The 26,235-nt window shown below is 45.2% G+C and overlaps 1 protein-coding gene across 1 annotated transcript in view; it reads right to left on the minus strand.

The window, feature by feature from the left end:
* Nucleotides 1-26,235, minus strand: part of ZFAT (zinc finger and AT-hook domain containing) — a 168,644-nt gene that overhangs the window by 54,432 nt on the left and 87,977 nt on the right. Inside the window, exons 9-11 of the mRNA XM_070748331.1 lie at nt 25,004-25,153; nt 22,550-22,723; nt 17,466-17,554 (exon numbers count right to left, since the gene is read on the minus strand). Of these exons, the coding sequence (XP_070604432.1) occupies nt 17,466-17,554; nt 22,550-22,723; nt 25,004-25,153 (413 nt within the window). The remainder of the gene's footprint in view (nt 1-17,465; nt 17,555-22,549; nt 22,724-25,003; nt 25,154-26,235) is intronic.

Below are 26,235 nucleotides of genomic sequence, written 5' to 3' on the forward strand. Positions count from 1 at the left end.
GAAGTGTTGCCTTTGTCATGGTCAGACTGAGGAAGCTGGGCTATGCCTTGATATCTGTATTTTCATTTTGTACTGCATTTCTTGCCAGGATTATGCTCTTTTGATATATGACCTTTGTCCTGCATATATCTTCTATAAACTTGACATTTTCTAAGTGCCGAAAACAGGGCTAAGCCTTTCCGTTTTCACACCTGTACTTCCTCTGTGCGCGGTTGGGGTGCAGCTACTGCTTGAACACGTAACCACGAAATGTACTCAGGAAGTGAGCAAAGCTTTGAAGGCACAATCTAACCGCAAGTGCCTCTCTGCTGTACATTCTGTATCTTCTACATTGTATAACCTCTTTTTACTTTCTGTATAAGGAAACATTGACAACTAGTATCTGATTGGCTGATACTGTGTGTTTTTTGTACTCCTTTGGAAATGTATAAAGAGCCCTGAAAAGCAATCCACGTTGTTCAGTCATTGCTTTTATATCTTCTGAACCTGATGCATGCACCAAATAAACCTGGCAATCTCAATCTTCTTGTGGTCTCTGCTCCCTTATTGGCATCAAACATCTGTGTTTCTGCTACATTTTCTGGCGACCCAGATGGGACTAGACGGGACTTTGGATCCCTCTGGACGCCCACCTCAGTGGCGTCTGCCCCAGGTGTGAAAGAGGAACAGTCCAGTCGCCATCAGAAATCTTTCTCCGAGGACCTTCCTGTTGACACCAGGGCAGCCACACTGACGGTTTGCGATCCAAGAACCACTCAAGAGAGGAAACCAGAGACCAGGACATCTGTAAGCCGGCCTGGAAGAGTAACCGAGTCTCCAAGATAAAAGTCAAGTTCTAAGGCGAGGCCTCTGTAGTAGACACTTTTTAGAGACTGGTACGAGTCTATCTCTCCCTATGTTGAGGGACAGAGGCGAGGACTGATCACCCTCGTTTTGGCTCGTTCTTCACTGAGGGGCTGGGGCTGGAGTGGCAGGAGAACTTCGTATATTGGCTCCTCACTATCGGGGTCCTGAATGACAGGTTCCCCTTCCTCATTTCCGCCCCTGCGGTTGTTAAGCAGTTGCAGGTGCCACAGAGCCAAAATTTTCTCAGAGGACTTGTTGTCCCCCGAGCTCCTATGCTTTTTGGAATGCAAATAGATGGCCAGGGAAAGGACCCCTCCCTGATTCTGTCCTTGGAAATCACGGCCCAAACCCGGACAGTGGGACGGAAAAAGAGCCTCTTTTGGTCCTACTATCAGGAAATGGATAAACTAAATACATGGGCAGCTCCCCCTGCTGTAACCAATACCTTTGTACAACTTGCACAAGATGTGGCACGCACCCTTCAGGTTAAGAACTGTTTTGTCTGTGGGGGAACTAACATGGGTGAGAAATGGCCTTGGGAAGCACTTGTGTTGAATTACACCTTTGTCCATGACATGGAGCTGGCTGGTAATCTGACAAATACTGCGGGGAAGGAGGGGAACTGGGCTCTATTCTCTAACTTGGTGGGCAATGTCTGTTATACCCGTAACCACACCGCTGGCTGTGCCCACGTTGGAAACCTGCATTGCCTGTCCACGTGGAACAATGCAGCCTGGTGGTCTGGCAAGGGTCTGCAGCCAACCCCCATGGCCCAGGCATTGCAAAACGTTAGCCTCCTGAACCCGTATATTTTGGACCCCCAAAACACCAATTTGCTTTGGCTTGCTCCAGATGGCATGTACTGGATTTGTGGAAAATATGCTTATGCCCAACTCCCACTCAACTGGTGTGACTCTTATGTCCTTGGTGTCATTCGCCCTGGTTTCTTCCTGCTCCCCCTGAAGCAAAGACAGGTTCTTGGGGTGCCTGTATATGATGAAATTGGCAATGTTTGCTCTAAAAGATCCCTCATTAGTGACCTTAAGATCGGGAACTGGAAGGATGATGAATGGCCCCCCGAACGTATTGTAAAGGTTTATGGCCCGGCCACCTGGGCTGAGGATGGTATCTTTGGTTATCGCACCCCTATTTATATGCTTAACCGTCTCATCCGCCTCCAGGCTGTGGTGGAAATTGTCACTAACGAGACGGTCCGTGGTCTTGCCCACTTGGCCTCGGAGAGTGTTAAATCATGCACGTATGTCATGTAAGACAGACTGGCTTTGGACTACCTTTTAGCCAAGGAAGGGTGTGTGTGTGGAAAGTTTAATTTGTCTAACTGCTGCATTGAGATTGATAATAGTGGGGAGGTCATTAAGGAAATCACCGATCGCATGGTCAAGATTGCACATGTTCCAGTACAGACTTGGAAAGGTTTGGACCTCTCCCGTGTCCTTGCCGGCTTCCTTCTTTACCCGGTATCAAATATGTTTTGGCTTGTGTTGCTTTTCTGGTGGCTGGCTGTGTTATTGTCCCCTTTGTGCTTCCTATTCTTATGAAACTTAGCTCTGTTTCGCTGGTGGCGGACAACAAGTCCTCTGAGAAAATTTTGGCTCTGTGGCACCTGCAACTGCTTAACAACCGCAGGGGCGGAAATGAGGAAGGGGAACCTGTCATTCAGGACCCCGATAGTGAGGAGCCAATATACGAAGTTCTCCTGCCACTCCAGCTCCAGCCCCTCCAACACCTTCAACGCCCTTCCAGTAACATGGTTGAAACCCCATCCGAATAAACTTTATTTCGGTTGGAGTTCCAAGAGGGGGGAAATGAGGAAGCTGGGCTATGCATTGATATCTGTATTTTCATTTTGTACTGCATTTCTTGCCAGGATTATGCTCTTTTGATATATGACCTTTGTCCTGCATATATCTTCTATAAACTTGACATTTTCTAAGTGCCGACAACAGGGCTAAGCCTTTCCGTTTTCACACCTGTACTTCCTCTGTGCCCGGTTGGGGTGCAGCTATTGCTTGAACACGTAACCACGAAATGTACTCAGGAAGTGAGCAAAGCTTTGAAGGCACAATCTAACCGCAAGTGCCTCTCTGCTGTACATTCTGTATCTTCTACATTGTATAACCTCTTTTTACTTTCTGTATAAGGAAACGTTGACAACTAGTATCTGATTGGCTGATACTGTGTGTTTTTTGTACTCCTTTGGAAATGTATAAAGAGCCCTGAAAAGCAATCCACGTTGTTCAGACATTGCTTTTATATCTTCTGAACCTGATGCATGCACCAAATAAACCTGGCAATCTCAATCTTCTTGTGGTCTCTGCTCCCTTATTGGCATCAAACATCTGTGTTTCTGCTACAAGACCATTTTCTACTGCGGCTCGACTTCCTGGCTCCAATCCTACCCCGCAGGGAGGCGGAACCAATTAAGATGTTCCGCCCCAGATGCCTGATGGATCCAGATGGTTTTCAGAAGGCGCTTGGGGTTCTTCCAGATACACTCGTCCACAGTTCGGCAGAGTCTCTGGCTGAGGCCTGGAACAAGGCTGCAGCGGAGGCCCTTGACCGAATTGCGCCGCTGTGACCTCTCCGTGGCGCTAGACCCCGTAGAGCTCCATGGTTCAACGAGGAGCTCCGGGAGTTGAAGCGCCAGAAGAGACGTCTAGAGAAGCGATGGAGGAAGAGTAAGTCCGAATCCGATCGAACACTTGTAAGAGCACATGTTAAGACTTACAAAGTGGCGCTCAAGGCGGCAAGATGCGCGTATCATGCCGCCTTGATTGCATCAGCGGAATCCCGCCCGGCCGCTCTGTTTAGGGTAACCCGCTCCCTTCTTAATCAGGGGGGAGTTGGGGAGCCCTTACAGAGTAGTGCCGAGGACTTTAACACGTTTTTCGCTGATAAAATCGCTCGGATCCGGGCGGACCTCGACTCCAATTGTAAAACAGAGTCGACTGACAACGAGTCAGTCGAGGTGACTGGGGCTAAACGTCTTTGTCCATCTGTCTGGGAGGAGTTTGACTTGGTGACACCTGATGAAGTGGACAAGGCCATTGGAGCTGTGAGTTCTGCCACCTGTTCACTGGATCCGTGTCCCTCTTGGTTGGTTTCGGCCAGTCGAGAGGTGACACGGAGCTGGGCCCAGGAGATTGTCAACGCCTCCTTGGGGAGGGGGTCCTTTCCGGCCCTTTATAAGGAGGCACTTGTGCGCCCCCTCCTCAAGAAGCCTTCCCTGGACCCAGCCGTGCTTAATAACTACCGTCCAGTCTCCAACCTTCCCTTTATGGGGAAGGTTGTTGAGAAGGTGGTGGCACTCCAACTCCAGCGGTCCTTGGAAGAAGCCGATTATCTAGGTCCTCAGCAGTCTGGATTCAGGCCCGGCTACAGCACGGAAACTGCTTTGGTCGCGTTGATGGATGATCTCTGGCAGGCCCGGGACAGGGGCTTGTCCTCTGTCCTGGTGCTTCTTGACCTCTCAGCGGCTTTCGATACCATCGACCATGGTATCCTTCTGCGCCGGCTGGGAGTGAGGGGCACTGTCCTTCAGTGGTTCTCCTCCTACCTCTCCGATCGGTCGCAGTCGGTGTTAGGGGGGGTCAGAGGTCGACCTCTAGGTTTCTCCCTTGTGGGGTGCCTCAGGGGTCGGTCCTCTCCCCCCTGCTATTTAACATCTACATGAAACCGCTGGGTGAGATCATCCAAGGGCATGGGGTGAGGTATCATCAATATGCCGATGATACCCAGTTATACATCTCCACCCCATGTCCAGTCAGCGAAGCAGTGGAAGTGATGTGCCGGTGCCTGGAGGCTGTTGGGGCCTGGATGGGTGTCAACAAACTCAAACTCAATCCAGACAAGACGGAGTGGCTGTGGGTCTTGCCTCCCAAGGACAATTCCATCTGTCCGTCCATTACCCTGGGGGGAGAAACATTGAGGGTTCGCAACTTGGGCGTCCTCCTCGATCCACAGCTCACATTAGAGAAACATCTTTCAGCTGTGGCGAGGGGGGCGTTCGCCCAGGTTCGCCTGGTGCATCAGTTGCGACCCTATTTGGACCGGGAGTCACTGCTCACAGTCACTCATGCCCTCATCACCTCGAGGTTCGACTACTGTAACGCTCTCTACATGGGGCTACCTTTGAAAAGTGTTCGGAAACTTCAGATCGTGCAGAATGCAGCTGCGAGAGCAATCATGGGCTTTCCTAAATATGCCCATGTCACACCAACACTCCGCAGTCTGCATTGGTTGCCGATCAGTTTCCGGTCACAATTCAAAGTGTTGGTTATGACCTTTAAAGCCCTTCATGGCATCGGACCAGAATATCTCCGAGACTCTTCTGCCGCACGAATCCCAGCGGCCAGTTAGGTCCCACAGAGTGGGTCTTCTCCGGGTCCCGTCAACGAAACAATGCCACTTGGCGGGACCCAGGAGAAGAGCCTTCTCTGTGGCGGCCCCGGCCCTCTGGAACCAACTCCCCCCAGAGATTAGAACTGCCCCTACCCTCCTTGCCTTTCGTAAGCTACTCAAAACCCACCTCTGCCGCCAGGCATGGGGGAATTAAGACTTCTTCTCCCCCTAGGCTGATACAACTGTATGTATGGTATGTTTGTACGTATGCTGGTTTTATACATTAAGGGGTTTTAAGTTAGTTTTTAGTATTGGATTTTTACTGTATATTGTTCATGTATATTGTTCATGACTGTTGTTAGCCGCCCCGAGTTTTCGGAGAGGGGCGGCATATAAATCCAATAAATTGAATTGAATTGAATTGAATAGAAACATAGAAGACTGACGGCAGAAAATGACCTCATGGTCCATCTAGTCTGCCCTTATATTATTTCCTGTATTTTATCTTACAATGGATATATGTTTATCCCAGGCATGTTTAAATTCAGTTACTGTGGATTTACCAACCACGTCTGCTGGAAGTTTGTTCCAAGGATCTACTACTCTTTCCGAGTTTACGGAGAGGAGCGGCATACAAATCCAATCAATCAATCAAATAATATTTTTTCATGTTGCTTTTGATCTTTCCCCCAACTAACTTTAATACAGTTCCTCATGTTGTGGTGACCCCCGACCATATAAAATAATAAAATTATTAGTGTGGATTCTAATTTACCTCGCTGATGGTCTGTTTCCTCTAGTGCTTTGTGGGCACAAATGCACTTTGCCCATGCACACATGCAATATATATTGTATTTTAGGATGACGTGGTCACTTTCACCCAACGTCCCTTCTACTTCAATTCTCTCTATCATTTCTTCTCTGTTTGTGAGTATTAGATCTAGTGTTGCAGCCCCTCTGGTTCCGGTTTCCACTTCTTGGGCCAGAAAGTTGTCTGCGAAACTGATTAGTGTTCTGTCGGGCCCTCTGGTAGACTTCTCCCAAAAATTCACAGGTACAAATTTCAGACACACACACACGTTTGAAAATTCAAACCAATGTTCTTGATAATGAAAAGTCACTTAACCTAAGCCCTCTTTTGGTATAGCAAAGAGCACTTGTCTCCAAACAAACTGGTAATTTGTACAAGTCCCTTATCAGTTCTGTGGTACTTAGCTTGCAGCTGTGAGGCAATTCACAGTCCTTCTTCTTTCACAAAGTGAAACACACTTTGCCCTGGTTTAGTTTCAAAGCAGGGAAAAATCAGCACACAAAAGGTCAAAGTCAGCAAAGCAGGCACGAAACACAACGATCAGATAATCCTCCACAATGGCCAAACCCACAGGCTGCTATTTATAGCAGCCTCACTAATTACCACAGCCCCACCCAACCACAGGTGGCCTTATTTTCTTTGATAATAATCTCTCAGTTGTTGTTGCCTATGCATCGCTCTCCACATGCGTGGCTGTATCATTAACTCTTGTTCTGAATCCAAGGAGGAGCTAGATAATTGATCTCCTTCTGAGCTGTCTGCCACACTCTCCTCCTCCCTGTCACTCATGTCTTCTTGGTCAGAGGAGCCTTCATCAGCAGATTCCACCGGGGGAAAAACAGGCCTGCAGCATGTGGATGTCTCCCCCACATCCACAGTCCTTGGGGCAGGAGCTGGGCCAGAGCTAACCACAACAGTTAGGAAACTATTAGACCAGTGATAGCGAAACTATGGCACGGGTGCCACAGATGGCACACGGAGCCATATCTGCAGGCACGCGAGCCATTGCCCTAGCTCAACTCCAATGTGCATGTGTGTGCCAGCCAGCTGATTTTGGCTCACACAGAGGCTCTAGGAGGGTGTTTTTGTCTTCCAAAGAGCCTCCGGGAGGATGGGGAGGGCGTTTTTAACCCTCCCCTGGCTTCAGGGACGTCTTTGGAGCCTGGGGAGGGCAAAACATGAGCCTACTGGGCCCACCAGAAGTTGAGAAACAGGCTGTTTCATCCCCCAGAAGGCCTCCAGAGGGTGGTGGACATTGTTTTTGCCTTCCCCAGGCATTGAATAATTGGTGTAGACACTCCTGCATGTCTGATAGCATGTGCACACTCTCTTTTGGCACCGAAGGAAAAAAAGGTTCACCATCACTGTATTAGACTTTCCACTTGGTGCTGAGTTGCTTTTCCAATTGATGTCGGGGTAGTTAAAGTCCCCCATTATTATTGTGTTGTGCTTTTTGCATATTTATGTTAGTTGGCTTGTAAAGAGGTTGTCCATTGTTTCAGTTAGGTTTGGTGGTCTGTGGTATGCGCAATGTTAGTACATGGTACATACTGTTATTTGGGATTGCCATATCTGTTAAACTGTCTATTGTAGTTTATGACATTTACAGTTGTAATATCACTTTAAGGACTTTGGCTGGTTACCCATAAGAGGGCGCCAGTACTCTCTCATGACGATGGCTCATTCACCTTTTGCCTTTACCTTGAGGGGGGAGTGTATTTTGCTTAGCGTTTGCTATGTGTGGTTTGTAGATTATTTCTGCTTTATGTATGTATGTAAATAATACTTATTCAAGATACTAAGTCTGTGTTGTTACTGGCTGTATCACACATCCACACTCTTCCTTAATCTGTGCTCAGCGTATGTCGAAGGTTTTGTAGCCTAGCTGCACCGAGATATACCAACACACAGTGCTGAATTTTTTTAAAAACAATTGCCAAAAAAAAAAGCCAAAAAACAGACGGCAAGGCAGGTGCAGTGCCAGAAATTCAGCTTCTGCGCATGCTCAGAAGTTCTCATTGCACAGGGTTTATTTTTTATTTTTTTGCAATAGTCTATTTGCATGTGGATGGACCCACCTGGAGACGAATAGAGGAACAGTGGCTCAGATTTATTTTATTTTATTTATTTATTTATTTAATTTTATTTTTATTCATTCATTCATTCATTCATTCATTCATTCATTCATTCATTCATTCATTCATTCATTCATTCATTCATTCGATTTTTATGCCGGCCTTCTCCTTAGACTCAGGGCGGCTTACAACATGTTAGCAATAGCACTTTTTAACAGAGCTAGGCTATTGCCCCCACAATCAGGGTCCTCATTTTACCCACCTCGGCAGGATGGAAGGCTGAGTCAACCTTGAGCCAGTGATGAGGTTTGAACCACTGACCTTCAGATCTACAGTCAGCTTCAGTGGCCTGCGGTACAGCACTCTACCTGCTGCGCCACCCCGGCTCAGGGGAGGGTTAAAACACCCTCCCCATCCTCCCGGAGGCTCTCTGGAAGACAAAAACACCCTCCTAGAGCCTCTGTGTGAGCCAAAATCAACTGGCTGGCACACACATGCACATTGGAGTTGAGCTAGGACAACGGCTTGTGTGCCAGCAGATATGGCTCTGTTCCTAACCAGTCTCGCAGATCCTAAGACCATCAGAAAAATGTGTTTTCTGATAGTCTTAGACTTGGGCGACCTCTCTGAAAGGGTCGTTCGACCCCACCAAAGGGATCGTGACCCCCAGGTTGAGAACGGCAGATCTAAAGCAAGTAAAAAGGAACTCAAAACACCTTTTTCATCAAGGAGTTTTTCCATTTAGATCTTGAAAAGAGTCTACCTCGTTAATCTAATAGTGGGCTCTGATCATTATCATAAATAAGGGACAGGTTCATATGGAAGGAGGCGGCCTTTTTACAACCCCTAAAGAATCAAGTCTTCGACATAACAAAATTGCCACTTTGAGTTATGGAAGTCAGCGGCTGAGCACGGGGTATTCTGGCCTTCCTCATTTACCTCTGACCAAAGTTTAATCACCATGTAGCTAAGATTATGACACTCTCTCTACTATCTGCCCCCCTGTAGATAACCTTAATTGGTTACAGATGTTAAATCATAAATCACAGGGACAAAAGTCACCTTAGAAAGGGAATGAAGCAGAGCGGGAATCCTAGATAGAAAGAAACACAAGGGCGGATGAGTTTGTAGACCGATATCCAAGGTTTAATGAAGAGACTGTGTGGCAAAAACCACAAGCATCCATCCGCCATGAAAAAAGCTTCCAGAAATTTATCTTTAATTTAGCTTTAGTTACATGCATATCTACAATGATGATCTCCAAAGCATTACCTCATCACCTCGAGGCTCGACTACTGCAATGCTCTCTACATGGGGCTACTTTTGAAAAGTGTTCGGAAACTTCAGATCGTGCAGAATGCAGCTGCGAGAGCAATCATGGGCTTTCCCAAAAATGCCCATGTAACACCAACACTCCGCAGTCTGCATTGGTTGCCGATCAGTTTCCGGTCACAATTGAAAGTGTTGATCATCACCTATAAAGTCCTTCCTGGCACCGGACCAGGGTATCTACAAGACCGCCTTCTGCCGCACGAATCCCAGTGACCAGTTAGGTCCCACAGAGTGGGCCTCCTCCGGATCCCGTCAACTAAACAATGTCACTTGGCGGGGCCCAGGGGAAAAGCCTTCTCTGTGGCGGCCCCGGCCCTCTGGAACCAACTCCCCCTGGAGATTAGAATTGCCCCCACCCTCCTTGCCTTTTGTAAGCTCCTTAAAACCCACCTCTGCCGTTAGGCATGGGGGAACTGAGATATTCTTTCCCCCTAGGCCTTTACAATTCATGTATGGTATGTTTGTATGGATGGATGTTTGGTTTTACAATAAGGGTTTTTTAGTTGTTTTAGTATTGGATTTACATGCTGGTTTTTGTTACTGTTGTTAGCCGCCCCGGGTCTACGGAGAGGGGCGGCATACAAATCCAATGAATGAATGAATGAATGAATGAATGAATGAATGAATGAATGAATGAATAAATAAAATAAATTAGAAATTCAGATTAGTAGGGAACTGGGATACATCTTGGAATTAGTTTTTCTTTGATGACGCTGCTCCGGAGATTCAATGCCAATATTAAAGTCCAGTTCAATTAGACAAAGAGTCAATGTGATCCAACTTCAGAAGCTTATCTGTTCTAAAGTTGTCCTCGAACAGTGATGGCAAATCTTTTTTCCCCCTCTCTTGCCAAAAGTGTGCGTTTGCACTATTGCACACCCATAATTCAATGCCCCCCCCACATGTCTCACTCCCCTGTGCATGCACGCGTGACCCCCCCCTGTGCTGCCCTGCCCCCATGGGTGAACGCACAACCCCCTCCCCCATTTCCCAGCTTCCGATGGCCTGTTAGGCCCATTTTTCACCCAGAGTCTGGGGAGGGCAAAATGGCCTCCCCCACTCTCCCTCGAGGCTGTCCAGAGGCCAAAAATGCCCTCTCAGATAGACAGACAGACAGATATAGATGTATTGCTATGTTCTTTTGATATGTTGTGAGCCGCCCTGAGTCCTCGGAGAGAGGCGGTATACAAATCCATTTAATAAACAATAAATAAATATAGATAGGTGTTCTGCCAGCGTGTCTCAACCGCCCGTAATTACAGGGTAATTAGTCCAGAAAGACACACACCACATGATAGAAGGAAAACCCAAAAGTCTTTATCAACAGAAAAACAGAAACAGCTCCCCTTTTAAATGTCAAAGGGATTTTCTGGTACACACAAGGCACAGGTTAAATGCAATCCAATTGCTCACCCGATAACTGGGAAATTGAGTCCAATTCTAAAGTCCAGAAAGTCCACATACAATCTTGAACAGCAAAAACCACCATCTTGACGAAACTATGAATCAGATAAACTGACATGAGGCTAAACCAGCAGGCTGCTCTTTTATCTGTAGCACTAATTACAGCAGCCCCACCCAATCATCGGTGGCCTCACTTATCTCTGTAATAATCCTTCAGTTGTTCTCTAGGATCCTATGCATCACTCTACGCATGCGTGGATGTGTCATAAGTTCTTGTTCAGAATCCAGGGATGATAAGGATGATTGATCTCCTCCTGGGCTGTCTGCCAAGCCCCCCTCTTCCAAGTCACCCCCACCTTCTTCTTCTTCCGAGGAAACTTCACTACCTGACTCTGTTGGCAATAAAACAGGCCTATGACATGTTGATGTTTCCCCTGCATCCACCTCCACATTCCTTGGGGCAGGAGCTGGGCCAGAGCCAACCACAACAATAGGTAGGTAGGTAGATAAATAGAAAGAGAGAGATCAGAGAGAGGTAGAGATACATAGACAGAGATATAGATAGAAAGATAGAGAGAGAGAGAGATAGAAGAGAAACATTATTTGTCAGAAGGTTTGTTTTCATTATTGTCACCTGTTTAGTCATCTTGCCCTTGAACTGGCAGAACCAGTCTGAAACTTGAAAATATCCTCTCTTCCTAACAGAATAAAGGTACTCATTTCAGAGCTAATCCAGCTGAAATGAAATCTTATGTTCTGCAAAAAAACATAATCACTTTGCAGAAATCAATTAGTGCAGATGCCCTACAAAATTCCCTTTGGCGGCCCCAAAGAAATCCATGTTTGCTGATAAGAATACTGGAACATGCTTTAACATTTCTAAAACATGACCTGGACGCACATGCACTCTAAATGTTAGACCTTCCTGTTCCCATTTTGCTAGTAAGGAACAGAAGATGAACAAATTCATGTGTTCATGAATTCATGGCACCTTCATGGCACCGGACCAGATTATCTCCGGGACCGCCTTCTGCCGCACGAATTCCAGCGACCGATTAGGTCCCACAGAGTGGGCCTTCTCCGGGGCCCGTCAACAAAACAATGTCATTTGGCGGGACCCAGGGGAAGAGCCTTCTCTGTGGCGGCCCCGGCCCTCTGGAACCAACTCTCCCCAGAGATCAGAATTGCCCCCACCCTCCTCACCTTTCGTCAGCTCCTTAAAACCCACCTCTGCCATCAGGCATGGGGGAACTGAGATATTCTTTCCCCCTGGACCTCTACAGTTTATGCATGGTATGTCTGTATGTATGTCTGGTTTTTATAATAAGGGTTTTTTAGTTGTTTTATTATTGGATTGCTGCATACTGTTTTTATCACTGTTGTTAGCCGCCCCGAGTCCACGGAGAGGGGCAGCATACAAATCCAATCAATCAATCAATCAATCAATCAATCAATCAAAATTTTTTTTTAAAAAAAATAAATAAATAAAAAGTAGGAGTCAGAAGGTAAGAGGATTCTGGTATGTTTAAGCCCATTCTGGGGGCGGCACAATGGCTCAGTGGTTAAGATCCTGGGCTTATCGGCTGGAAAACCAGGGTCAAGGCCCAAGCATCGCTCGGCAGAGTGAGTCCTATTGTCCCCCTAGCTACTACCCACCTAGCAGTTCGAAAGCATGCAAGCGCAAGTAGATAAACAGGTACCACAATGGTTACAATGCAATATTGCAGGCCATTTCTGCCTACTGCCAATTTACCTCCTCACCAGTTCAAGGTTGACTTATCTTTCCATCCTTGTTGCTAAAATGAGGACCCAGATAGTTGGGGGAAATATGCTGATTCTGTAACCTGCTTAAAGAGTACTGTATGGTAAGGATGCTCAACCTCTGGTCTGTTCGGAACTGGGCCAAGGAACTGGTGGGCAAGTGCTTGCACTTGTATTGGTGAATGCGTGAGCATGAAATCATCCAATCTCCCACCCTCGTCGCCAGTGTGCCCAACCGGAAACATTGGAGTCCACTGCTGTAAAGCATAATGCTGTAAAGCATTATGAAGTGTTATATACTGTATTTTTCAGAGTATAAGTGTTGGTTATGACCTATAAAGCCCTTCATGGCATCGGACCAGAATATCTCCCCGACCGCCTTCTGCCGCACGAATCCCAGCGACCAGTTAGGTCTCACAGAGTTGGCCTTCTCCGGGTCCCGTCAACTAAACAATGCCATTTGGCAGGACCCAGGGGAAGAGCCTTCTCTGTGGTGGCCCTGACCCTCTGGAACCAACTCCCCCCAGATATCAGAGTTGTTCCCACCCTCCTTGCCTTTCGTAAGCTCCTTAAAACCCCCCTCTGTCGTCAGGCATGGGGGAATTGAGATTTTCCCTTCCCCCTAGGCTTATAAAATTTATGCATGGTATGTCTGTATGTATGATTGGTTTCTTAAATTGGTGTTTTTAAATTAACTTAAATATTAGATTTGTTTATATTGTCTTATTATTGTTGTTAGCCGCCCCGAGTCTACGGAGAGGGGCGGCATACAAATCTGGTAGGTAGGTAGGTAGGTAGGTAGGTAGGTAAGTAAGTAAGTAAGTAAGTAAGTAAGTAAGTAAGTAAGTAAGTAAGTAAGTCGTACCAGATTATAAGACGCACCTTAGTTTTTGGGGAGGAAAATAGTGAAAAGAATCTGCTTGCCAGATATTCATGTAGCTGCAACCTTAGTCTGGTCAATTTCAGCACATTATTTGATCCCCTGGTTAGGGCTTTAAAAAGACTTTATTTGGAGAGAGTAACAATGAAAGAGCTTGCAAGCCAGTAAGAGCTGGGAACATTGTTAGAACTTGGTTAGGGCTGGAAAGAAACATTTGGAGCAAGTTAGAGCAATGAAAAGAAACCCTGCAAAGACAGGGTTTGGAAAACATTCTTCGCAGAGAGTAACAATGAAAGAGCTTGCAAGCCGGTAAGAGCTGGGAATATTGTTAGCACCTGGTTAGGGCTGGAAAGAAACTTCCTTGGAGCAAGTTAGGGTAATGAAAAAAACTCTGCAAAGACTTAGAGCTTGGAAAACATTCTTCATGGATAGAAATAATGAAAAAACTTGCAAGATAAGATCTGGGAAGATTGTTAGCACCTAGTTAGGGCTAAAATTAGACTTTCCATAATGCTGAAAAGACAGTAAAGATGTTTTCATTCTCTCAGACCTTTTAATCAATTAATGTTTAATCTATTAATGTTTAATCCATTAAACATATTTGCTGCTTGGAAACATATTAACTATGCTGGCTATTGTTATAATCTGTTTATGGTTCTGTACTTTAATTATTATTCTATTCTAATGCTTTATTTAACTTTTCATAATTATACTTGATGCCATAACTGTACTTGGTGCACGACCTACCCTGGGAAACTTTGGGTTTGAAGGAAAGCATATAAACATTTAAAATAAATAAGTAATAAGCAATATATTATAAATGAAGTCTTGCTCTGATGTTGAAATTAGCAACCAAGACCCTACCTTTCCCTTTGCTAAAAAATTTAAGTGATGGCTGGAAACAAGGATCCTTTTGACAGTAGTAGCCACTCCACATTCTACTATTAATAGCTTATTTATCTCACCAGGAATATAGCTGCTGATTTAGAGATGCTTCGGATAGATTTTTAAACATGCATATATGCATGTATTTCTTTGATGCAGTTCGATTTCATCTTGTACAGCTTTGTAAAGGCAATTTGAAGCATCACAGATCAGTTTGGGAGACAGACGTTCCTTGATCTATTTACCAAATTAAATAAGCTGCCTTGCTCTGTTGCCTTTGTAAAAGTAGTTTTTGCTATGTTTTTCCTTTCTAACATCCTTAGATTTGTTCCCAGCAAAATAATAATAATAATAATAATAATAATAATAATAACAACAACAACAACAACAACAATAAGCCAGCATTTGAAAACAATAAACATTGACAAAATTATGATCAATAAGTTGCAAAAGGTCACCGTACTTAGATCTGCCCGCATCATACGAAAATACATCACACAGTCCTAGACGCCTGAGAAATGTTCGACTTGTGATAATGTGAATAGTTTGACAGTGTTGAGGGAATTATTTGTTTAGCAGAATTTAAATTTAAGTGATGGCTGGAAACAAGGATCCTTTTGACAGTAGTAGCCACTCCACATTCTACTATTAATAGCTTATTTATCTCACCAGGAATATAGCTGCTGATTTAGAGATGCTTCTGATAGATTTTAGCAGAGTGATGGCCTTGGGAAAAAAACTGTTCTTGAGTCTAGTTGCCTTGATGTGCAGTGTTCTATAGCGTTGTTTTAAGAGTAGAAGTTGGAGCAGTTTGTAGCCAGGATGTGAGGGGTCTGTAAATATTTTCACAGCTCACGCAGTCTACAGGTCCTCAATGGCTTCTGGGTTTTGGTAAAAATGGATTACAGTGATCTCTCGATTATCGCGAGGGTTCCGTTCCAAGACCCCTCGCGATAATCGATTTTTCGCGATGTAGGGTTGCGGAAGTAAAAACACCATCTGCACATGCGTGCCCTTTTTTCCATGGCCGCACATGCGCAGATGGTGGAGTTTGTGTGGGCGGCGGGGAAACCCGGATCTTCGTCTGCTCGCTGCTGCTGCGGCCGCCCAGCAGCTGATCTGCTCAGCGGCAGCAGCGAGGAGCTGAATCGGGCTTTCCCCTTTGCGTGGGCGGTGGGGAAACCCCGATCTTCGTCTGCAGCAGCGAGCAGACGAAGATCCGGGTTTCCTCGCCGCCCACGCAAAGGGGAAACCCTGGCTCCTCGCTGATGCCCCCGCTCGCCCGCCGCCCACCAGCAAGAGGGGGAGAGATAGAGAGAGAGAAGGAAAGAAAGAGATGAGAGAGGGAGGAAGAGAGTGAGAGAGAGGAAGAAGCAAGATAGAGAAAGAGAGAGAGAAAGAAAGATGAGAAAGGAAGGGAGTGACGTCATCGGGTGGGAAAAATCGCGATATAGCGTTTCGCGAAGATTGAGATCGCGAAACTCGAGGGATCACTGTATACCAAACCATGGATTTGCTTTCATGATCATCTGCGTTTACTTAATAACCATCACACACAAAAAAATAGGTAATAAAAACAATTCCGGTCACATGGCAACCCACTTTCTAATAATAAATCATAATAGGCGGGTCCATTACAGTTGTAAGTGGAGGACTGCTTCAAAATGAAAGAATGTAAATTCCTACTTCATTCCATCCAAGTGGCTAAAAGTTAAAACCATTCTGCTTCATTTCTAGGACTGATTTAGAGGCTGTTAAATTGTAATGCTGAAACTGTAGGCTGTCAGGTAGAGAAGCAATTCAATGAATCACATTAATAGAAATATAGAAGACTGACGGCAGAAAAAGACCTCATGATCCATCTAGTCTGCCCTTATACTATTTCCTTTATTTTATCTTACGATGGATCTATGTTTATCCCAGACATGTTTAAATTCAGTTACTGTGGATTTACCAACCACGTCTGCAGGAAGTTTGTTCCAAGGATCTACTACTCTTTCAGTAAAATAATATTTTCTCACGTTGCTTTTGATCTTTCCTCCAACTAACTTCAGATTGTGTCCCCTTGTTCTTGTGTTCACTTTCCTATTAAAAACACTTCCCTCCTGAACCTTATTTAACCCTTTAACGTATTTAAATGTTTCGATCATGTCCCCCCTTTCCCTTCTGTCCTCCAGACTATACAGATTGAGTTCATTAAGTCTTTCCTGATACGTTTTATGCTTAAGACTTTCCACCATTCTTGTAGCCCGTCTTTGGACCCGTTCAATTTTGTCAATATATTTTTGAAGGTGAGGTCTCCAGAACTGAACACAGTATTCCAAATGTGATCTCACCAGTGCTCTATATAGCAGGATCACAATCTCCCTCTTCTAGCTATGCAGCCAAGCATCCTACTTGCTTTTCCGCCCGACCGACCACACTGTTCACCCATTTTGAGACTGTCAGAAATCACTACCCCTAAATCCTTCCCTTCTGAAGTTTTTGCTAACACAGAACTGCCAATACAATACTCAGATTGAGGATTCCTTTCCCCCAAGTGCATTATTTTACATTTGGAAACATTAAACTGCAGTTTCCATTGCTTTGACCATTTATCTAGTAAAGCTAAATCATTTACCATATTACAGACCCCTCCAGGAATATCAACCCTATTGCACACTTTAGAGTCATCGGCAAATAGGCAAACCTTCCCTACCAAGCCTTCCCCTATGTCACTCACAAACATATTAAAAAGAATAGGACCCAGAACAGACCTTTGTGGCACACCGCTTGTAACCTGTCTCTGCTCAGAATACTCGCCATTAACAATAACTCTCTGATATCTACGCTTCAGCCAGCTTGAAAACCAGGGATTAAGTCCAATCTATCAGCTCTTTATGTGGAACCGTATCAAAGGCTTTGCTGAAGTCCAGGTAGGCAATATCCACGGCACCACCTTGATCCAACACCTTTGTGACATAGTCAAAGAAATCAATGAGATTAGTGTGACATGATTTGCCTTCAGTAAAGCCATGCTGACTTGGGTCCAATAAGTTATTGTTTTTTAGGTGCTGGTTTATCCTCTTTTTGACATTCATAAAACAAGGCCCAGTGGCAGGCTTCTTACCTTGAACGAAGTGTGTTGTTCCATGTGCCTCAGCAGCTGTGGCTTTTGGGCCGCTGTATAATCACACACCGTGCACTTGAACTGTTTTCCTGAAACAGAAAGCGGAGACATTCAGATCCAAATGGGGAAATAACGTAAATAAACGGAAGTGAACTTCGACTGTGGAGGAGCAACTTCTCTCAAACATAAATAGAGGCTCAAAGCAGTCGCGGGTTCTTACCGGTACGGTGACACCATCGTGCTGGTAGCAAAAATGGAGCTGTGTGCGCATGTATATCTGAACGAGATTCTGCTTCTGTACATGAGCAGGAAGCAAAATCTCGCGAGGGGACACACAGGGGTGGGCAGCAGGCAGGATGGGGTGGAACGCAGTTCCACTGGCGGAAATGAAGATGTGTGCACAGCTCCAGCTGATCGGCGGCTGTCACTTCCTGGATTACAGTAGTACCTCTAGATACGAGCTGCTCCACATGCGAATATTCCAAGTTACGAGCCGAGATGCGAGCAAAATTTCTGTTCAACACCCGAGCTCAAATTCGGGATAGGAGCCGAGCATCCACAAGGTGGCGCAAGAATTCCATGTTTCCAGTTATCTCGGCGCGAAAAGCAAAGTCTAAAGGCATTCGTTCGAGATGCGAATTGATCGACATACAAGCTCGGGTCTGGTACGAATTAAACTCGTATGTCGAGGTACCACAGTACTGGTCTCGGCTCGGCTCTCCTTTTTTTCCCCCTGCTGCTGCTGTGTCTGCACTCCTTGCTTTTTTCCTCTTTCCTCCTTCCTGGCCTCGGACGAGCTTCCCTCTCTCCTGCCTGGCTTCCCTCCAGCCTCACACGGCCACCTCCCACCTGAGGTGCAAGCAGAAGTTGTGGGTGAAAGCAGTGCAGGCAGCATTTATGCTTCTGGCAGCACCCGTTTGCCTAGTTACTGAGCCTGAGGAGTTTGGGGGGGGGGGGGGGCGACACAGGAAGGAAAGTGCAGGAAACACGAAGCAAATTGTCACCCCAGCGAGCAACACTGGTGAGGTTGTAAGTCGAGGACTTAACAGTTCACTTGAACGATGATGATCGTTCAAGCCACTCCCACCAGTCACATGACCATTAAGTCACACCCACAAAATAAGCCACACCCACGGTGTCGCAGTAAAAATTTTGGCTGCCCATTACTGGGGACATACATGCGCTAACGCCGGGTCTCAATAAAGTGAGAAATATAAAGGATAAGTGAAAAAAATTCTGGGCTCAGTTGTAGTAAATCAAGGACTACTTGTTATACTTGGATAAAACCGGGTGGGGGGGGGACAGTTCCTGCATGAGTGGAAACAATTAAATCAAGTTGATAAAGCCGAGATGTGCAGTGGTTACAGTGCATTACCGCAGGCTACTTCAGATGACTGCTAGTTGCAGTTCGGCAGTTCAAATCTCACTGGTTCAAGGTTGATTAGCCTTCTATCCTTCCAAGGTGGGTAAAATGTGGACCCAGATTGTTAGTGGGCAATAGGCTGATTGTGTAAACGGCTTAGAGAGGGCTGTAAAAGCACTGTAAAGCAGTATATAAGTGCTATTGCCATTGTTATTTAATCAATTCCACTCGTCTAAGAACTGATTTTTCTTTTAACTACAGCTGCTGATACACTTCTACAGAAGAATTATTGAGTCTATCATCTGCACCTCAGTAACTGTCAGGTTTGGTTCTGCAACACACAGACTTCAGAGGATAATCAGAACTGCAGAAAAAACAATTACTGCTAACTTGCCTCCCATTGAGGACCTGTATATTGCATGAGTCAAAAAAAGGGCCATGAAAATATTTACTGACCGATCACATCTGGACATACATTGTTTCAACTCCTACCCTCAAAACGTCACTATAGAACACTGCACACCAAGACAACCAGACTCCAGAACAGTTTCTTCCTGAATGCCATCACTCTGCTAAACAAATAATTCCCTCACCACTGTCAAACTATTCACTAAGGCTGCATTACTATTACTATTCTTGACAAATGTATATTTTATTTTATGTACGCTGAGAGCATATTCACCAAGACAAATTCCTTGTGTGTCCAATCACACTTGGCCAATAAAAATTCTATTCTATTCTATTCTACTACTGTATTAGTCTTCTCACTCTTCTTTTCGCCCACTTATGACTGTAACTTGTTGTTTATATCCTTATGATTTATATTAATATTGTTTCCTGATTGCTTATTTGTACCTTATGCCAATAGTTAAATGCTGTACATTATGATTATTGACTAATGTAAAGTATCTTGACTTCTTTTTATTTTTATTTATTTTATTTATTTATTAGATTTGTATGCCGCCCCTCTCCGAAGACTCGGGGCGGCTAACAACAATAAAGAAGACAATGTAACAAATCTAACATTAAAAATAATCTAAAAAACCCCAATTTAAGAGACCAAACATACATACAAGCATACCATGTATAAATTCTATAAGCCTAAGGGGAAGGGAAAAATTTCAATTCCCCCATGCCTGACGAGGTGGGTTTTAAGGGGCTTGCGAAAGGCAAGGAGGGTGGGGGCAACTCTGATATCTGGGGGGAGCTGTTTCCAGAGGGTCGGAGCCGCCACAGAGAAGGCTCTTCTCCTGGGTCCCGCCAAATGACATTGTTTAGTCGACAGGACCCGGAGAAGGCCAACTCTGTGGGACCTAACCGGTCGCTGGGATTCGTGCGGCAGAAGGCGGTCACAGAGATATTCTGGTCCGATGCCATGAAGGGCTTTATAGGTCATAACCAACACTTTGAATTGTGACCGGAAATTGATCAGCAACCAATGCAGGCTGCGGAGTGTTGGTGTAACATGGGCATACCTAGGGAAGCCCATGACTGCTCTCGCAGCTGCATTCTGCACGATCTGAAGTTTCCGAACACTTTTCAAAGGTAGCCCCATGTAGAGAGCGTTACAGTAGTCGAGCCTCGAGGTGATGAGGGCATGAGTGACTGTGAGCAGTGAGTCACGGTCCAGATAGGGCCGCAACTGCTGCACCAGGCGAACGTGGGCAAACGCCCCCCTCGCCACAGCTGAAAGATGTTTCTCTAATGTGAGCTGTGGGTCGAGGAGGACGCCCAAGTTGCGGACCCTCTCTGAGGGGGTCAATAATTCCCCCCCCCCCAGGGTTATGGACGGACAGATGGAATTGTCCTTGGGAGGCAGAACCAAGGACAATTCTTTGGTACACTGAGAGCATATGTCCCAAAGACAAATTCCCTGTGTGTCCAATCACACTTTGCCAATAAAGAATTCTATACACAAAGTACATTTTTCTCTCTTCCCTCATTTTCTCCATGTTATTTTATTTTTTGCAAAAAAAAAGTGATGGTATAATATTTAGAGAGCATATTTAAACCCACACAACGATCTGTTCTACTCCCACTCTTCCTATAGAACCGGGACGAAGAAATGCTGTTTGAAATCCTTTCAGAAAGAGCTGTCAAAAACCGGGAGGATATACTCCAACGTGCAAGAAGGGGAAAAAAAGGCAGATTTCTACTAATGCGAAGAAAACTGAGTTCCTAAAATTGAACTTGCTGCAGAAAGTTGGGAGAAGCTTGTGGAGAAGATGACAGTTTTCCTATTATGCAATACCAAAAACACCAAAAGAAAACCTGGTTTAAATATTCTCTATTTTTGTGAAGAAAGAAATAGTCAGATTTTGATGAAAAGTTGCCATGAGCCTTAATGAGCTCAGGTAAGGAGGTATTATATTGGAACACTTTTCTGATTCAGAATAATGAAGGGAGCGGTTATGAAAGACACCAGTTCAGATGGTCCTTGACTTACTATTGTTAATTGAGCCTGGAATTAAGGTGGTTAAAGTTGTGTGTCAGCCATTAAATGAATTGACATGTGAACTGCATTAGTTAATTAATTAATTAGTATCACGTATACAAATATTATTATTTATTTTTTATTTATTACTTAGATTTGTATGCCGCCCCTCTCCGAAGACTTTGTTTACCACCAATACGTACTTGACAAAACAAACAAACGAATAACTTTAGGACTTGTGTACTTCAATTGCTGCTGGCTGGAGAATTCTGGGAGTTGAAGTCCACAAGTCTTAAAGTTGCCATGTTTGAAGACCTCTGCTCTGGAACATATCAGAAACCGCCTGTTGCAGTCAAATTCTAAAAGTGGTGCATGGATATTGTCACAAAAGTTTTCTGTGAAACTGCCAGCATAGCACAGGGACCTTTCCTACAAGTCAGAAGAATGACAGGAATGTCCTACTGAGAACATTTGTCCCTTGAAGTACTCTTCCGCGGTTGGTCCTAAGCATCGGTCCATCTGCTAAATCAGTGATTTTCAACCTTTTTTGAGCCGCGGCACATTTTTTACATTTACAAAATCCTGGGGCACACCACCAACCAAAAGGACACAAAACGACACTCTAAGACACTCTCCTCTCTTTTTCCATCCCTGTCTCCTCCCCCTCTTGCGTGTGTGTGTGTGTATACATACTCTTGAACCATTTCCAAAAACAGGTGAGGGCTGGGGGGTTTTCTCTCTTATTTTTTGGGTGCTTTTTATCATATGTTTTAAATCAAGAGTCACTTCTCTCTCTCTCTCTCTTTTGTTTCTCTCTCTTTCCTCTCATTCTCTGTCTCAATCATTTCCTCATTTCTCTTTTTTCCTCCCCTCTTTGCTCATTTCTCTCTCTCTCTCTCCCTTCCTCTCCTTTTTTCTCTCTTTCTCTTTCTTTCTTTCTATCTCTCTTGCTTTCTTTCTCTCTCTCACTCTTGCTTTCTCTCTTTCTCTCTCTCTTGCTTTCTCTCTCTCTTTCTCTCTTTCCTTTCTTGCTTTCTTTCTCTCACTCTTTCTTTCTCTCTTTCTCTCAGGAAAAAGTTGTGAGACCGGAACCTGAGCTTCCTTCTTCGCGGCACACCTGACCGTGTCTCGCGGCACACTAGTGTGCCACGGCACACTGGTTGAAAAACACTGTGCTAAATAAGACTAAAGGCAGCCCGGGTGGTCTCTTTCTACTTGCATCCTCCAGTTACAGCTTCGTTCGCCATCTGGAACAACGTTTCCAAACCTGACCCCACAGCTACTCACCATCAGTGGTGTGAAGGAGTTTATGGCTCTTCAAGGTGCCTTTCGATTTGAACTTCTTCCCGCACCTGTCGCACAGGTGCGTCTTCTCGGTGCTGTGGCGGTTCATGTGAGCTTTGAGGTTGCTTTTGCTCCGAGTAGCGTATTCGCACAGAGAACATTTGAATGGCTTGATGCCTATAGGGAGAGAAAATGTTTTCTTTTTTTTAATTTTATTTATTTATTCATTCATTCATTCATTTATTTAATTTATTAGATTTGTATGCCGCCCCTCTCCGTAGACTCGGGGCGGCTAACAACAATAATGAAACAACATATAACAAATCTAGTATTTAAAATAATTTTAAAAATCCTTATTTAATGGTTTTATTAGTTTTCCACTTTAAAAAACAACAACACAACAGTAAGTACAGAAGAAAATCAAAGAAAATTAAATTAATAATAGTATATACAGATATTAGCATTATATTAGCATTAAAGTCACCATACTTATATTGTATTAATTATGCACCAGGCTATAATTTGTTTCAAGTACAGTGGAACCTCGGTTAGCGAACGCCTTGGATAACGAACATTTCGAATAACAACCAAAAATTTCGTTAAAATTTTGCACCAGATACCGAACAAAGATTTGGACACCGAACAGCCACATAAATTTTTGGTTGTTCTTCGAAATGTTACACCCATTGTCCCTCACTCCTCCCCCTCTCCTTACCTATTTACCTCTTGTCTCTCTGCTTTCATCTCCTCGCCAGGAGAGCAGCAAAGGGTCGCTTTGGCTATGACAAGGCAGGCGCTGAGTTAGCTGGTCCCAACGGTGGCTTCTCTTTGAGGACAGTGGCGATGGTAGCGGCGGCAACTGCTGAGGTGACTCCGGCGGCTTCTCTTCAAGGACAATGCCAGGGGCGGGGGCCTGGAGCATGGACATGACGTTCCTGGTCCTGCTGTTCCTCGAAGGGAAGCCACCGGAGCTGCCGCCACCGGGACCAGCTAGCTCAGTGCCTGCCTCGTCATAGCCAAAGCGAAGCTTTCCTGCTCCTCTGGCGAGGAGACAAAGGCAGAGAAACAAGAGGTAAAGAGGTAAAGGGGGGGAAGTGAGGGACAATTGGTGGGGGGGAGAAAAAAAAAATCCTTTATCGTGGGTGGTCCTGGAACAGAACACTCGCGATAAACGAGGGATCAATTTTCCCCATAAGAAATAACTGAAATAGCGAGTCAACAGGGGCTGGGAACCAATTAAATCCATTTCTTTTATTTCTTATGGGGAAAATCGATACATTTTGGGTAACGACCAACTTTCCATAACGGATTGTGGTCGTTAGCCGAGGTTCCACTGTATATGAAATAGTAGAGTGGTACCTCTACCTAAGAACGCCTCTACTTAAGAACCTTTCTAGATAAGAAAAGTGTGCCCTCCCCACCCATTGTGAGCTGGTGTGCATACGCGTTGGCACAAGATTTGGCTTCTGCACATGCGCAGCAAGCAAAATGTTGTGTGAAGATGCATGTGTGAGCACAATTTTGGTGATTTTGCTGATATTTTTTGCTGCCATGCATGCACAGAAGCAAAAAAATCAGTGAAAACTGCCAAAGTCTTGCTCGTGCAAGCATCTTCCCATAAGATTTCACTTGCTGCACATGTGCAGAAGCCAAATCTCATGTGGAGGCATGCGGGCGTGTGTCAGAGGTGCGCAGCTGAGCAGGCATCCCGAAAATCGCTATTGGAACGTAGCACTTTACCGCCCAAAGTCACCCAGTTGGCTTTTATGTCTGAGACAAGACTAGAATTCTCCGACTCCTGGTGATTGGCCCAAAGTCACCTGGTCATCTTTCTTTCTTATGGTGGGATTAGAACTCACCATCTCCTGGTGATTGGCCCAAAGTCACCTGGTCATCTTTCTTTCTTATGGTGGGATTAGAACTCACCATCTCCTGGTGATTGGCCCAAAGTCACCTGGTCATCTTTCTTTCTTATGGTGGGATTAGAACTCACCATCTCCTGGTGATCGGCCCAAAGTCACCTGGTCATCTTTCTTTCTTATGGTGGGATTAGAACTCACCATCTCCTGGTGATCGGCCCAAAGTCACCTGGTCATCTTTCTTTCTTATGGTGGGATTAGAACTCACTATCTCCTGGTGATCGGCCCCAAGTCACCCAACTTGCTTTCTTTCCTAAAGTGAGATTAGAACTCACCATCTCTTGATGATTGGTCAGTAATCACCCAGCAGGCTTTTATGACAGAGGCAGCATTTGATATGATTTTATTTATCATTTCAGTATTGGTGCTGAAGAAGGACTTTTAATAAAAGGGCTGAAATAAGAACAGCTCATTGTATCAGAAGATGTCATATTTGGTTCCCAGGTTTTTGCCTTCCTGAATTGAGGGTTCCCCCCCCCTCCTCACTGGCAAATTACTGCAATTAGGAACATACAGGTCCTTGCTACACCCCATTTACCTTCATGAGCCCAAATGTGACGCTGGAGATCCGATCCATTCTTCATGAAATAAAAATTGCAGTGAGGGCATTTCACAGCTCGTTTTCCGATAAGTCCTTTGAGCTGAACTTTCCTGCCAACAATCTTGGAAATGGTGTGCATAGGCACCTCTTCCATCGGGAGGGAAGGTGGGGGGAAGGAAGGAAGGAAGGAAGGAAGGAAGGAGGGAGGGAGGGAGGGAAGGAAGAAGAGAGGGAGGGAGAGAAGGAAGGAGCGAGGGAAGTAGAGAAGGAAGGAGGGAGGGAAGGAAGGAAAAAGGGAGGGAAGGAAGGAAGGAGGGAAGGAAGAAGGGAGGGAGGGAGAGAAGGAAGGAGCAAGGGAGGGAGAGAAGAAAGGAGGGAGGGAAGGAAGGAGTGAGGGAGGGGAAAAAGGAAGGAGAGAGGGAGGGAGAGAAGGAAGGAGCAAGGGAAGGAGAGAAGGAAGGAGGGAGGGAAGGAAGGAAGAAGAAAGGGAGGGAAGGAAGGAGGGAAGGAAGAAGGGAGGGAGGGAGAGAAGGAAGGAGCAAGGGAGGGAGAGAAGAAAGGAGGGAGGGAAGGAAGGAGTGAGGGAGGGAAAAAAGGAAGGAGGGAGGGAGCGAGAGAAGGAAGGAAGCAGGGAGGGAGGGAAGGAGGGAAGGAAGGAAGGAAGGAAGGAAGGAAGGAAGGAAGGAGCAGACAAGAAACGGGGGGGAAAGCAAAAAAAAAGGTAAGCACTAGCCTTCAGGTAAGACATTTTCAGAAAACAATAAAATATTGATTGTTTTGACTGCTGGTTGTTGAATTTTTTAAGGAGTATTCCTTTCGTGGGTTTTCTTTTCCCCAGGTAAGATCCGAACTTCATTGAAAGAGCCTCATTAATTGATGGTTTTTCCAGCATTGGTCAATCCATTTGTGTATTACGCTGTTTTCTCCCCTCTTTTGAGTGACAAATTAGAGACCGCTTGGGCTATTGGTGCAGAAATTGGGGGGGGGGGGTTGTCTGCATGGGTTCTGGCAGGAAGCCTTCTCAAACGGTAAACACCCAAGCAAAGGCAGCTTCGCTAACCAAATATTTATGAGCTTCAATAGTCTCCGCGAGCTGCTAACATTTGTTCAAGGCTTCACCCAGGATTTCCGGGAGGGATGGGAATTCCAAATAAACAGCTTGTTAACAACTGCAAAAGGCCTAAAAACCCAGATGGGACGGTATAATTGGCCAGAAGAGAAAGATGCAT

This window comes from Erythrolamprus reginae, chromosome 3 (assembly GCF_031021105.1).
Source record: "Erythrolamprus reginae isolate rEryReg1 chromosome 3, rEryReg1.hap1, whole genome shotgun sequence".
Taxonomy (NCBI): Eukaryota; Metazoa; Chordata; class Lepidosauria; order Squamata; family Dipsadidae; genus Erythrolamprus; species Erythrolamprus reginae.